Source organism: Dreissena polymorpha, chromosome 5, assembly GCF_020536995.1.
Source record: "Dreissena polymorpha isolate Duluth1 chromosome 5, UMN_Dpol_1.0, whole genome shotgun sequence".
NCBI classification, from domain to species: domain Eukaryota; kingdom Metazoa; phylum Mollusca; class Bivalvia; order Myida; family Dreissenidae; genus Dreissena; species Dreissena polymorpha.
This window is the reverse complement of record NC_068359.1, coordinates 71,249,972-71,263,434: the sequence shown is the minus strand read 5'-3', so window position 1 is coordinate 71,263,434 and position 13,463 is coordinate 71,249,972. Positions and strand designations below refer to the sequence as shown.

The 13,463-nt window shown below is 34.2% G+C and overlaps 1 protein-coding gene across 1 annotated transcript in view; it reads right to left on the bottom strand.

The window, feature by feature from the left end:
• LOC127831329 (uncharacterized) overlaps nt 1–13,463 on the bottom strand; it is a 148,496-nt gene that overhangs the window by 16,110 nt on the left and 118,923 nt on the right. Inside the window, exons 5-21 of the mRNA XM_052356298.1 lie at nt 13,450–13,463; nt 12,244–12,881; nt 10,801–10,976; nt 10,481–10,645; nt 10,050–10,184; nt 9,389–9,507; nt 8,204–8,380; nt 7,682–7,843; nt 6,846–6,995; nt 6,091–6,193; nt 5,064–5,161; nt 3,888–4,022; nt 3,359–3,598; nt 2,518–2,968; nt 1,843–1,934; nt 1,177–1,410; nt 31–201 (exon numbers count right to left, since the gene is read on the bottom strand). The exon at nt 13,450–13,463 is cut by the window's right edge and continues 145 nt beyond it. Coding sequence (XP_052212258.1) covers nt 31–201; nt 1,177–1,410; nt 1,843–1,934; nt 2,518–2,968; nt 3,359–3,598; nt 3,888–4,022; nt 5,064–5,161; nt 6,091–6,193; nt 6,846–6,995; nt 7,682–7,843; nt 8,204–8,380; nt 9,389–9,507; nt 10,050–10,184; nt 10,481–10,645; nt 10,801–10,976; nt 12,244–12,881; nt 13,450–13,463 — 3,260 coding nt within the window. The remainder of the gene's footprint in view (nt 1–30; nt 202–1,176; nt 1,411–1,842; nt 1,935–2,517; nt 2,969–3,358; nt 3,599–3,887; nt 4,023–5,063; nt 5,162–6,090; nt 6,194–6,845; nt 6,996–7,681; nt 7,844–8,203; nt 8,381–9,388; nt 9,508–10,049; nt 10,185–10,480; nt 10,646–10,800; nt 10,977–12,243; nt 12,882–13,449) is intronic.

The following is a 13,463-nucleotide window of genomic DNA, read 5'->3' as shown; positions in this document are numbered from 1 at the left end:
AATGCATTCATTATATAAACATTCTCTCACCTCCCTAACTCCATCAAACAGCTCCCGAGATCCTGTGTCGCCATTTTGTCCCGTAATAACAAACGCTATGCGCGACCTAGTACCAGCCCCTTTTCGCATTCCCGTTAGAACCCGTATCAGATAATAGGACGAGTCCGTAAGCCGGTTGTCGCGCAGTGCAGTTATGCCCCACTAAACATATTTTCCAAGAAACATTTAAATATTTTCGACTTGCTTACAATATTAGTTCATGTCCTTCCTCAACACACAAATTATCGTCCAGATGTTTAAGTCGCGTGTCTTTTACAAAATATTAATTTTGTGAAACATGTATATTTGTCCAACTTAAGACAAACAAATTAGCTTATGAACATAACATCTATAATTTATTATGGTATTTTAATGTATGCTAAGTATATCGGAACAAATCTCATAGTAATAAAACTGTATTATTATAATATGTAGTATTATATTATGTTTTGATTTGAATGTCATCGAAGGAAAGGATCATCTTATTCATATTTGGACGGATGTTGGAAACACGAATGGGTTTAGGTGGTGTACAATGTAGATGTATTTTCATAATTTCATCGCGCCTCAATTTATTGTTTTCCTATATCACTGGTGTAAATAAAATCACCGAGTACGTTTATGGCAATTTAATCGAATGTATGTGTTGCATTGTATTCTGTAGCTTTCAATGTTTTATATGAATGCTATGATGCTAAATTTTATTCAGACTTGTACAGTAGTGAGTGCCGACTTCTCGAGTTGTTGCAGTTCTAATCTCGATTCGATATAAATCCTTATATTGGGTCGATATGCAAATATATATGTCCGATATTTGAGTGATATAATATGTTTGCTTTATTTGTCTCTTAACTGCTAGGGTATTGAAAATATCTGTTACTTGTTCGTCTGCTAAAAATTAATAACAGCTACGGAAACAATACTATGCTATATTAAGAAAACAATATATTTCTTCATAGTTTACCTTATACAACACTGCAAATATAAATTATTTTTAAGGTACTGGCTGCAGTTATATGATGAACATGACTGACAGTGCCGTAGTTTTAATTTTAAATCAAATGAAATAAAAAAAAATATCTGATTGCCTGTAACTATCTGCTACAAATATGCACATAAAACAGCAACAATAAATACCTTCAGCCTATCCCGTCTATCCATTTTTGCAAAGAAAACAACACCAACGATGTAAAGAAGCAACAGACAGGCAAAGGTCCCAATTACTGCTGCCTGGCTTAGTGGTGAAAACTTCAGAAATACAGTGGCAAAGTCAATGGAATTTGGAGCAAGGTAAAATGAATTTGCAAACACCAGGTCCGTGATGTTAGTACATTGACAGTCTATTTTATTCGCTTTTGGTCTCCACGTCATCTATTAGGGTTAAACACACTTATATAAATATACATGTATGGTATTATATACCAAATTGTAAGGAGTCATTTGAATGTATAGTTATAAAAAGATCAGGGTCCGATTTTGAAGGCAGAATGTACGGTACATACACATAATGTTGACGCTTTTATTTGTTAGTTTAAGAAAAATGCATCATGTTGTAACATTTTATTCTTGGCACAAGTTTAGTATTATAAAGTATTTGGCACAATGCAGTTTGCAAATTATGACCACCAATGAAAGGAGAAAACACATACAAAATATGATTTACTTAACAGATATATTCATTGCGAGGCACAAAGAATGGAACAGCTATTAAAGCACTATAAACAACATATTTTGATTATACTTATGTGTACGTTTGTAAATTGTGTATTGCTAAAGTATCAGCGTCTTGAAACAGATTGTTACCCTGCATTTGTCGGTCTCCCATTTAGTTGCGGCTTCGTTCCAAGTTAAACAACCACCAGTGATCAGAGTAAGGTTGTATTGGATTTCTTTCACTGAAATTTAGGAGGTGTGTATCCATTAAAACATAACGGATTTTTCAGAAGGTAGAAATAAAGCAACTATTATAGGAACTAAGATACTTTTAAGTAGTGTTGAATTGCACATTTATTGTTTGCAATAAACTCTACAATTCATTAATGACAGTATTTGACTCAAACATTACGAGGCCTGTGTGGAGATAATATGTGTTTCACAATTAATTTAAAAATTGCAATAATTTATTAAGACGCATAATTAAATGTTAAAAAATAAAATATCGATATAAATTAAAATACATATTTATTAATTTAAATCTATTTATATAAATTATCTTCATTATATACAAAATAGAAATAGAAACTAAATGAACCTTTTAACCGGAGAATTTCGTGTTACCATCGACATGTGTTTTATTCAATGCATGTGAAAAATTGTCTATACTATATTTAATCGGCCATTGTTCGTTGTCCTTGTCCACATTCAATTGTAGCCATGGTCAATTCAATAAAATACTACGACTCATGATGCGCGTATTGAATGCTTTTCATACAGGTTATAACATAAAAAGTAAATGATGATTAATTAGTATAAGCTTACCAGATCCAGGGACTTTGACTGCGAAATATGTGAGCCCTGTATGACCCAGCATTGCACTTGCATTTATGCAATGCTGCCAATCATCGTCCTCCTGTAGCAAAATATCAAAATCAAAGTCCATAATGCTCGGAGCTTGGTGATATCTAAAGTACACCCGATACGACGTTATATTATTATCACCTAACGGCATCACAATCAGGCAAACGTTGTCAGTGGATTTGCCATATACAAATCTGTGGTAGGAAAATTCCGATGCGTCTTCTTCTATGACCGTTTCTTTCGGCGTAATCGTGGTAGGGATTGGCATTTCGGCGTTTTGTGAAAATGTCATTCTCTCTGGTGTAATTCGACGTGACTTCGTTTTTGTGTCTATTCTCAAAATGCTAGACGTCACGAAACTTGACGTGCCGTCTGTATCATACATGTACACATTTTCTGTGAACTCTATTGCCTGCAATAAGATTATTAAACGAATACATGAATACCATTTTTTTCATATAGTTCGATTGCCACTTAAGTTAACTGGATTGAAAAGTAGAACTTTGTCCAAGACAAAACAAATAAACATTATTTTACATAGTTGTGTACAGTTTTGTGGTATTATTTGTACTCTTTTAGAGCTGGCTTGTTCAGCCTGGACTTGCCAATCGGCTCAATCAATATGGAGAATTAGCTGAATAATACTTCAGAAACATAACTGTATTTTACAAAACGATAATAAGTAGATGTACGTTATTGTTGTGCTTGAACAAAGTAGCGGTTTTTAAATATTACTCTCCACAAGTGGTTTCTTTCTTAATTAATTTACATTCACATATACACTTATGTCCGATACACTTACAGATACAGACACGTCTTCTTCACCACCTTGTCCGTCTGGTCCAAATGCTTCTAAAAGGCCATCAAGCTTAAATTCAGAAGTCTTCGTTGTCGTCGTCGAGTTGGCTAGGACCTCAGCGGTGTTTTTACGTATCAACTGCTCTGTTTTAGTGTTGTTAGAATTGTCACAGACCAGACACACCCTAAGTTCGTCTTGCATTTTCTGTGCCAGACTTTCGGCCATTTTAGCTGCATCCTTTATCTGATGAAAAGAAAGAGAATCAATCAAACTCTTACCCGCAAATGCAAAACAATTACACATATGGAATGCTTCTTAATAATATACCGGTACATTAAAAAATATGCATATATATAATGCGATAAAATTTGTTGTTTTTTCCAGACTCACTTCTCATTATCAGCAAAAACATAGCGTCGAAAAATAGCAAAACATGATAAATAGAGCATTAAAGTCACATTGGGTACTCTACATGTCGAGCTAAATGTAATTGTCGATAGTATTGGTCATGACACAGCCATCAAGTACGTACTGTGTTCTTTTTATTGGCTAGCTCGTATGATAACTTCTTTTGCATCCTCTGGTACAAGTAGGCCCTCTCGGTGTCAGACATCGTAGAAGCTGTCAGATTGATATCTTGTCCAATCACGGCCAACATGTCCGAAATCTGAACAGAATTGAATTATACAATCCACCGGTATACCGTTATTACAGAAAATAATAGATTATAAAACTCCAGCTTCAGTATTTTGCATGTTCACGTACAACTTGTATAATGACTAGATATAATGCCAACATGACGCTATTTTTCATAAAATGAGTAATCAGTCACCTTCTTTAGCAAATTATGATTGCAATTACAGCGTTAAGTTTGCCTTTACTCTCACTTATCCATGGTCGTAAAGGTTTAATAAAAGTCGCTTATTTCAATGATTGTACAAAAGTTTCAATAAATCGTGGACGCCCATGGTCGAACTAGGTTTTTATTAATTTGTGTATACACATAATCGTAGCAAGTTTGCAGTAACTCGTGGATTACAATGTTCGATAGTTGTTGTTTTAGCCATAGTTTGCTTATTAACATGGTTGCGATTGTGTTGGTTTTACAATTGTGTTTGTTTGCGTTGTTTTCATGTGTTGTCATTGCTACTGGAAATGCAAATACCATATCTTAATAATTATTTTAATATTTGGTTTATTAAGTAAACCATTGATCTGTTTACCCTGAGTCATAGAACGCCCGGTGTATGCTCGAACAATACTTTAACTCAAACATGGTATTACCCTAAACATGAAGTTGAATACTGAAATGCATCGTTATATTTGCTCACTACGGCTCGAATTGCGATTAATTAGTTTCCTCTCAAATGACCTATTGTTGGTAAAATCGAATCCGTTGCTAGAAATAATCTGTTTATGCATAATTCATCTGTAATGATATGACTACCTGTCTCATGATAACGAATACATTAAATTATATGAGACTCATTTTCGAAAACTGGGCTTAATGCACGTGCACTCTGCGCAGGCAAATCAGGGACGATTCTATTGATTTTGTCATTAAAAGTTACGCTTGTCTAGCAAATTTCACGTGAAGGTGAACAGTTTTGTCTCGTGCGAACTGCACAGGCTTATCTTGGTTGACAATTTACTCATACACATCAAGCCCATCGTTCCTACAACAAGACTCATATAATAGACGACGTACCTGTGCCAGTCCGGCGTCCAGATTGTCTACAGGCCTGCGTTGTTTCATATTGTCTGGAACTGCTGAGTTCACAACTGCTTGCATCATGTAATACACCTCTACATTTGTGGAAAATAATGTTAAATATTTAAAATAAAAACCAAATAATGTATTATCTTGTATTGTTTGGAGAACTAGTGAATTTTAGTAAAGACGAACGACAAATACTTTCTCTTGGAGAGATATGATGATTGTAGTGTCATCAAAATTGTGCCATTTAGCACCGTTCAACAGCTAATATGAAACATACAGGCTTATATAACTTGGTTGCAATGGATGTGATGTCGATCGGAATAATAACTAACATCGCCATTGGTCCGATGGGAGATCAAAATCAATTACCTACCCGTTCCATTTACTAGAGGCACAGCGGTACGTTTAGTTACATTAATTGGTGTTATTCGATGCTCCTTATGCACTACACCATATACATCTTACTAGCTGTGCAACGGATGCCTCCACTGTCTCAATCTAATTTCGATCAAAACGACTTAAAAATATAGAGACCATAACACACACACACACCGACCTCTTCCATACTCGCCCACCGTTTTCTAGCATCAATATAATATTACACACATTGATGATCTACATTTAACATAATTGTAATATTTTCATTATTAAATGGCACAATTCCGAAGTTTTAAAATCGTTATGCGGTGTTACACGGTCATTTCAGGTACCCAAGTCGTCACTAAATGCAGCCAATTCTAGAAGCTGACCCATGCAATTAAGCTTTTGGACTATGATTTTTTTCTAAATAAAATAGCACTTTACTTTATCAGTTACGCGTTGAGTTGTAATGACCTCAAATGCATGTTTAATTATAAAAGTATTTAATTTTTAAAAGTTGAGTCAAATTTTCTCTAGTTTTTGAATCTAAACAATTTAGCATTTCAGAACTATGAACAAGCTAAAGCCAACTTCCTGTATCATGTAAAACGTGTGTAAGATTTGCGTGACGTTTGAAGAAAGCGTATTATCATACCTCCAGCGGCTGTTTCAATCGTGGCTGATAAGTCGACTACCGAATCCTGTGGAAACTCAAGCGATGATTCGCCCACTGTTTGACTCAGAAAGATCAGCTCGACCTTAATGAAAAGATATGAGAGAAAATCAATTTCAGGCGGATTGTGTCGTCCTGACTGCACATGTAAATCTGCGACGACACTTTTCACACATGCATTACACCCCGTTTTCTCAAAGCGCGACTAAATAGATATTGAATAACACACTTTACAGATTGCGTAAAGGGGGCGCTTTTTTATTCGTTGATATTAAAAGAAAGCTTGGTTAACAATCATACGTCATGAATTGCATAATAGAAAACATCATGTAATGTAGTGCGTATACATTTTGTTATTTTAATAAATACAAAGTGACAGTTTGAGAAGGAAAAAATATAAGCGTGGAGAATAAATCAAGTTGACCTTGTCTCAAAAACCGTAATATTTACAAATTATTTTAGTACTTGAACAGAAGAAAAACAAATTGCTTTAAAATGGACCTTGATTTAACATCGATGTAAGTTCAAAACGTGTACATGCTGGAGCAACAACAACGTTGAGCAAAAGTATACACGAGGAAACATATTTCGTAGTAAGGGGATACATGTAACTGCTAGATTAAATTGACGATATAATTATATATTGGTGGTTGGTCTCAATTTAAATTAAGAATCTTTAGTTGTTTATATAAAACAATCAAACTGATTTATCGTGTAAATATGTTTTAAATGCTAACCTTTGACTCATCATCAATAAACTGCGGCTTCGCTGCAAGGTTCGTGAAGCCATTTGTGACAAGTGATGAGAGGTACCTATCGCCCTTGCGGTATCCGAGCATATCAGTTTCCACAACTCGTTTGAGGCCAGCAGCCATGCTCGCTGTGACCTGATTTACACAATAGTAATATTAATATGCGATTGTGAAGACTTTGAGACAGGAATATTAATATCATGATAGTGTTATATCCTGTTCTCTATGTACTTTAATGATTGGCAAAGCATTATATTGGACGTAACCACCCCGTTTTCAGCATGGAATGGACATGGCGTAAACAATATTTTTTAAAGCACCACAATGTTGACTCCATGTAATGGACAAGGTATGAAAACTATCATTGTGTAAGTTGTTAAATTAGAACTTGAGTACAATTATATCTTTAACTTAATATTTTGTAACAATTAAATTTTTATCATTTTGAACAATTAACAATAATGAAGACGTACTTATTGTTGTTACTCTTACGATGCATTTTGGCATAAATCAAAAGATTGGATTTCGAGTTATATAAATACTGAATTCGCTACAGTAACTGAGACAATTGTTTTCTATTTCTAAAATAATGTTACATTTACAGAACAAGTATCACTCATTACTAAGTATATGCAGGGAAACAAGTATTAATCAAAAAGAATTACAGACACTTAACGGAGAGAGCTCTCATTATTTGAAGCGGTCAGTCAGAGATTTTCAAACTCAACAGTATTGATATAATGACCATTGCAATGAAATATTAAATGAGAGAAATGTATATCGTAATGTCCCAACACGGGTCGTATTCGGACGTGATGAACCTTCTGTATTGCTACAGTTGCTGGATCAACGGTTTCGTTGTTGGCTTTAGCGGATGCGTCTTGCAACGAAGTAATTGTTTGGTCGTTTCCATTTGGATTCAGATCGAGAACAGAACCACCGGTATTAAGAACTCTTGGAACTGGTGGCTTCCAGACTGGCAGCTGAACATTATTGTTACATTTAATATTGATATTGTCAAAACTTCATTTTCATGTTAAATGAGCCAAGAAGGAAAGTGAAAAATGTTTAAGAGCATTTTGTACAATATATTTTAGTTACTTTAAGTGCATTTTTTACAATATACTTTAGTTTTATTTACGAATACAAGCTGTGGTATTATCAACATAATTTTAAGGTAGTAAACCTTAAGCATTATATTTTGTTTATTGAACTTGTATACAAAATACAATCATAAACTGACATGTATCTGATATATGAATATTTCGACAAAAATCAATTAAACATGTCATTTCATTAGCTACCAATCATTAGTCGTAGAAAAACACTTATTTATTACATACATCCACAAGGTGGAAGTTGCTGGAAATTGCTGATATGAGGGAGATAGTCATGTCACTTTTCCCCATGTCTAATAATTGCTTTGCCGCAAAAGGGTAATCCACTGTTGAATATGTTTCAATGATCGCTGCCCCTGCTAGTGTGGGGGTGACGTCCGGATAGCTAAATGCAGGAGACACCTGTACAAAGTATCAAATATATAATTGAAGAAAATGCAGAACTCTTACTAGCAGCACATTTTATTGCGTACTATGTTTGATAAGACATGACAGCCATATTTGGCTTCATTAAAATAAACTGCTCTTTAAAAAGGATGACTTGTGATGCCCATTAATTGCTTCATCTCCAATTAATGTTTTGCATGTACCATTTCAATGCGGTACTCCCAGCTTAATTCAGTTGAATATGTGGTGTTCATGCCGTGTTGATACGTGTCTTATTTATGGAATTTTAGTAGATTGCTATACAAAAAGTCCTTCGCATACAACTGTGCCGTCATGTGTTTGATATTAGTATGGTCAATGCATTTTGTTGAGGTATTTACTTGTTCCAAGCACATTAAACTAATTTTATACATGAAACTTCGAGAATATTCGTATATTAGGCAATTAACACTACCGTACAGTTACTTAAATAGTTGATTATACTCTTAATACTATTCGATAGTTCCGTTTTAAATATTAACTAGGGCATCCAAAATGTATACAAGTCACTTAATATTGACACTATAATATTAAATGTACTTGAACAATGTGTATGCATGCATCATGGTTGAAGCAACTTCGCAAAGTGGCAATGGTCTTCCATTACTTTATGATTTCAAATAGCTATCGCATTTATTTTAAAAGATCAATTTAGCTCTAAATAATACTTGGAAGAGGAAGTATTTCTGTCAGTATGATGTTTGCAATACCATTAAAATCATGTTTAAGATGTGAACTGTAACATATGTAAAACGTTGTTTGTGTGATTTTCAGTGAATTGTTATTAGTAAAATGTCCACAATATTTTGTTATTTTTATTTTATCGAATTTTTGTTTATATATGCATCCTTATATAAATATTAACATTTTAGAAAATACTCTTCATAATCAACTCTGACTGATTTACTTAAACATTGTACTGAGCTGATTTTAATCTCTCGAACGATCTTTTATTGGATGCTATTGGTATAATTTAAAACTTACCACTAGGGAAATAGTTACTGGTAGAAAGTTGTTCAGTTCGTCAGTGACTTCAACGGTCAACGTGGAAGCGTAATTTTCAACCTCCCCCACCTTCAGAATTAAGTGCGATCTTCGTGCTCCTGAAAAATTGAACTGTAATTGTACTAATATGCGTTTGATCCAGGTGAGAAATCTTTCGAAAAAGACCATATAACACCCTGAACATAGATGACACTCTGTGACTTAATGTGTGTGTGAGTATATTTCATATTTTCAATGTATCAGATAAGTATTACTAAGTGCCATTTAAAAGTGTTTATCGTCATGAAAGTTTTATCTTGCAACTTGTGAACACAAATCCATCGACAATAAAACAGAAATAGATATGACGTGTGTGCTTTTTTACGTATAGTTTAAAGTATACGCTGTATTACCTCAATCTTATTTTTTACCGCTGGCATTCTTAAAAAAAAAAATCTCTATTTATCAGAATTAACTACATGTATGGTCATAATATATTTCGAAGATGTGTTTGTATAAAGAAAACAAATGACATAATACGTACCAGAACCTATTAGTAACGATATGCGAACGTGACTATTAATATAGTTAATGACTTATTGATATCAATTTTAGTTCGACACTGCTGAAAACTGCAACCAATTCTTCAAACAACACTTACTTGTTTTAAGGATCGGCTCTTGTGGTACTAGCGCTCCTTTTGTGAACTGGCGTACGAGAAACGTTATATGAGGATTTAAAACGTTACCAGTCCAACCGTTACACGTGACAGTTACCCAGTCTCTTGCTGAGACAGCTGTAATTATATAACGCGCATGTCATATCAACACAGTCAGTGTAGGGTGACAACACAATTTCAGAAGGTGACATTTATTATTATGGGTTTCCAATACTTGTTGAAAGATTTTGAGATAATTGTTTTACCGTATGCTGTAGCGGACAGTTTGCGTAACCTAATTGAAAATGCATGCGACAGAACAACTATGTCATGGTCAACACCAACACTTCTTTTTACACGGATCTTGCCAACAGCATTGTTTAACATTAGTATGATTCGTGTTTATAGGTGCTTCTAGGAATTGTGCAGTCTACCTGTCAATTTATCTATACTGCAAGTGCCACCTTTTGGCAAGATATTGATCCTTCTATAGAAGGCAGCCGTTGTGGACACCCCATTCCTTGTAACAGTAAGAAGTATCTCGTAAACCTCCCCTTGTGAAAAATTGTCGCCTATTAAGACAGCACGTGAATTTGTTCCTGAGAGAAAAATATAACTGCATTGGTAAATTATCATGTGTTGCTTGGAATGTTTTATTGAAGAAACCTTAAATACGATGACATGTGCATCAAGACATTGTGTTTTAAATAAATTCAAAAAATATTGATTGCTCATTATAGCAAGTGTCTCTTACCCGTTTTTGATGTAAAAGGAACGGGTATAAAAACCATAAAGAATGCATCCCATTTGCGTAGTGACCATTCGTATTTCAAGGTCCGCGGGTCAACGGTTGGATCGAGATCCACATCCACTTCTATTTTGTCTTTACTGAACAGTCTGTCGCGCCCAGCAAAGCAATTGTAAACGCATCTGCAAATGGTTTCCAATTGTTGAAAAAACAACAACGAATAATGTTTACCTTACTCTAAATCACTTTCCAAAATGCATTCGATTTCTAATGAATGCATACTTGCATAAGGTAAATAACATTTAAAAAACAACCAAAAACCAACAAGTAAATCGTAAGTGCATTCAAATGACAATTACTAATGATTAGTTTAAACCGAGTGTATGACATGTTCGCGGATGTAGGTATATGTGTGTTTGTAGCTAACCGATCATGGTAACGTAACCGCTTAAAGGGACAATTGCAAGGTAAAAGTTGATTTCTCCTGCAATCTTAATTGTCTTTATGGTACATAGATGAAACTTATTTAACATATTTATTAAAGTGTGTTAAATTTTAAAATAAAAATTAAATCAAAATTTGATATAAGCAATTTAGCAAAACGTATAACACGTAATGAAGCCAATGATATAGGAGACATACGGAAATATGGCAGTAATCATGTGTTAAACCAATTGCGATAGTGTGTTTTATGTATTAAATTAGGATATATAGAATACGCACAATTATGATGCAGAAATGTACTCAAAAAGATGACAAAAAGTCATGCTCATATTATAAAAATGAGTTTTATCTATAAAAAATCGACAGTTTTACTATTTTATTTTCGTTTTAAATGTAGTGAGTTGTATCCGTACATGTACATACATGCCATTAAGATGTTATTACAAATTTAGATTCTTTTTAAAGAAGTACCCACGGAGTGTCCTTTTTAAATATAATTATTTAATGTGATCTTATTATTTTTTATAGCATTATTATTAAACCAAAGTATTATACTGGCTTTTATGTACCTCATTATCGCAATAATTTGCGCATACATTTTCGCAATAATTTGGCTCGTGTGAATATCAAATCAATTAGTAGTTAAAATGTGCTTATGTTTAATTGTTAATGTGTTATCTTATTTATTATAATAATTACTTGGTACTATTTCTAAAATATTGGGTTGTACAGATTGGTGAAAGTTTTTCGTTTCAGCATTGGTTATTTGTGATTTAAATCGATAGCAATTGCAATCTGCGGAACACATTGTACACAATTTTAAATTTGCGAAGACACAAACACCAGTACGCGCGATATTTATAGCTCTGATCAATTATATTTTGTTCTAGAAAACATGACGCGCGATATTTATAGCTCTGATCAATTATATTGTGTTCTAGAAAACATTAACACCGACTTAAATATACACTTGGAGTATTAGCTTATATTTGACAATGAATATACCTCAAAGCAATTGGCACAGCGTTAGTGACCATCTTGATAACTTGAAAAGCAGACGATGTTCTTGGACTCCTTGTCAGTTTAAACATAATCAAGGCAATGTCTCCATTATGGAACAAAGATGTGTCCAAACTCAATAAATAGTCATTGCCATGCCCAATCTTGTGATAGGTCCCCCCTTCTGGTAAAGCTTGAGTATTCGTTTGGAAAATGTCGAAAATAGTTCCAGAATTATATCTCACGAATGCCCATGTTACTGCTAACGGTATAGCATTTACTGACGACATGTTCTGAGCAGGATCACCCGAAACGGAAGCGTTCATGATTGCTACACCGCCGTAGGGAATCGTTCGAAATTCCCCACCTGCGATGTAAGCAATAAGTTCCGGAAGAACTATTCGAATCACAATGCAATCCGAGACCCAGAAGGTTGGTCCCTTGCTGGGCATTTTCACTTCAAGACATACAATGTAATCGCCTGGTTCAAGAACTTCCTTCTCCAGCTTCAGAACGGATGTATTCGGCTGTCTCAACGAATCTAGATTCGTGTATACTGGAGTATCCGCTGTTTGAACGTTCGTTACGCTCCAGTAAATGTGTGGGGTACAATCCGTTTCAGTGAATTCCATATAGCTGTGTAGCTGCAAATGATTAAAATTCAGGATTGTCTTAATCCACCTTGATATTAAAGAACTTGATAACAAGCATCGCCTTAATATGTCAGTGTATATTAATACGTTTATTTTCATATGAAATATGTTTATTAAAAGTATATAACTTGAAAACATCATATCATTATTTCTTTTACTTAACACTTAAAACACTATGTATATGATCAGGAAAGAAATACAGAATTTCATCGGCTACTCTCTGGTACCGCAATACGCCAGACACTTAGTGCATAATTAAATATGGGATGACCACCTTTGAACGGTCGATGCAAAGCGATGGCGAATAAAGCACTTTGATGGATATTCTTACCTCTCACATAGCCCATACCTAAGCATTACACAGACATGTGGACTAATACATATTACGAAGATGCCGTCATTTTGTGCACACTATGTACCTTCAATAATCATTTTATTTACAAATAATATGTAAAAGTCTAAAAGTTAAATATTTGTTGAAAACGATTTTAGTGATTTTTCTGTGACTTACAAACTTGAAAATAGTACGCAACACAAAACATGAAGAAGCTTTACTTACAAGTAATTCTTCGT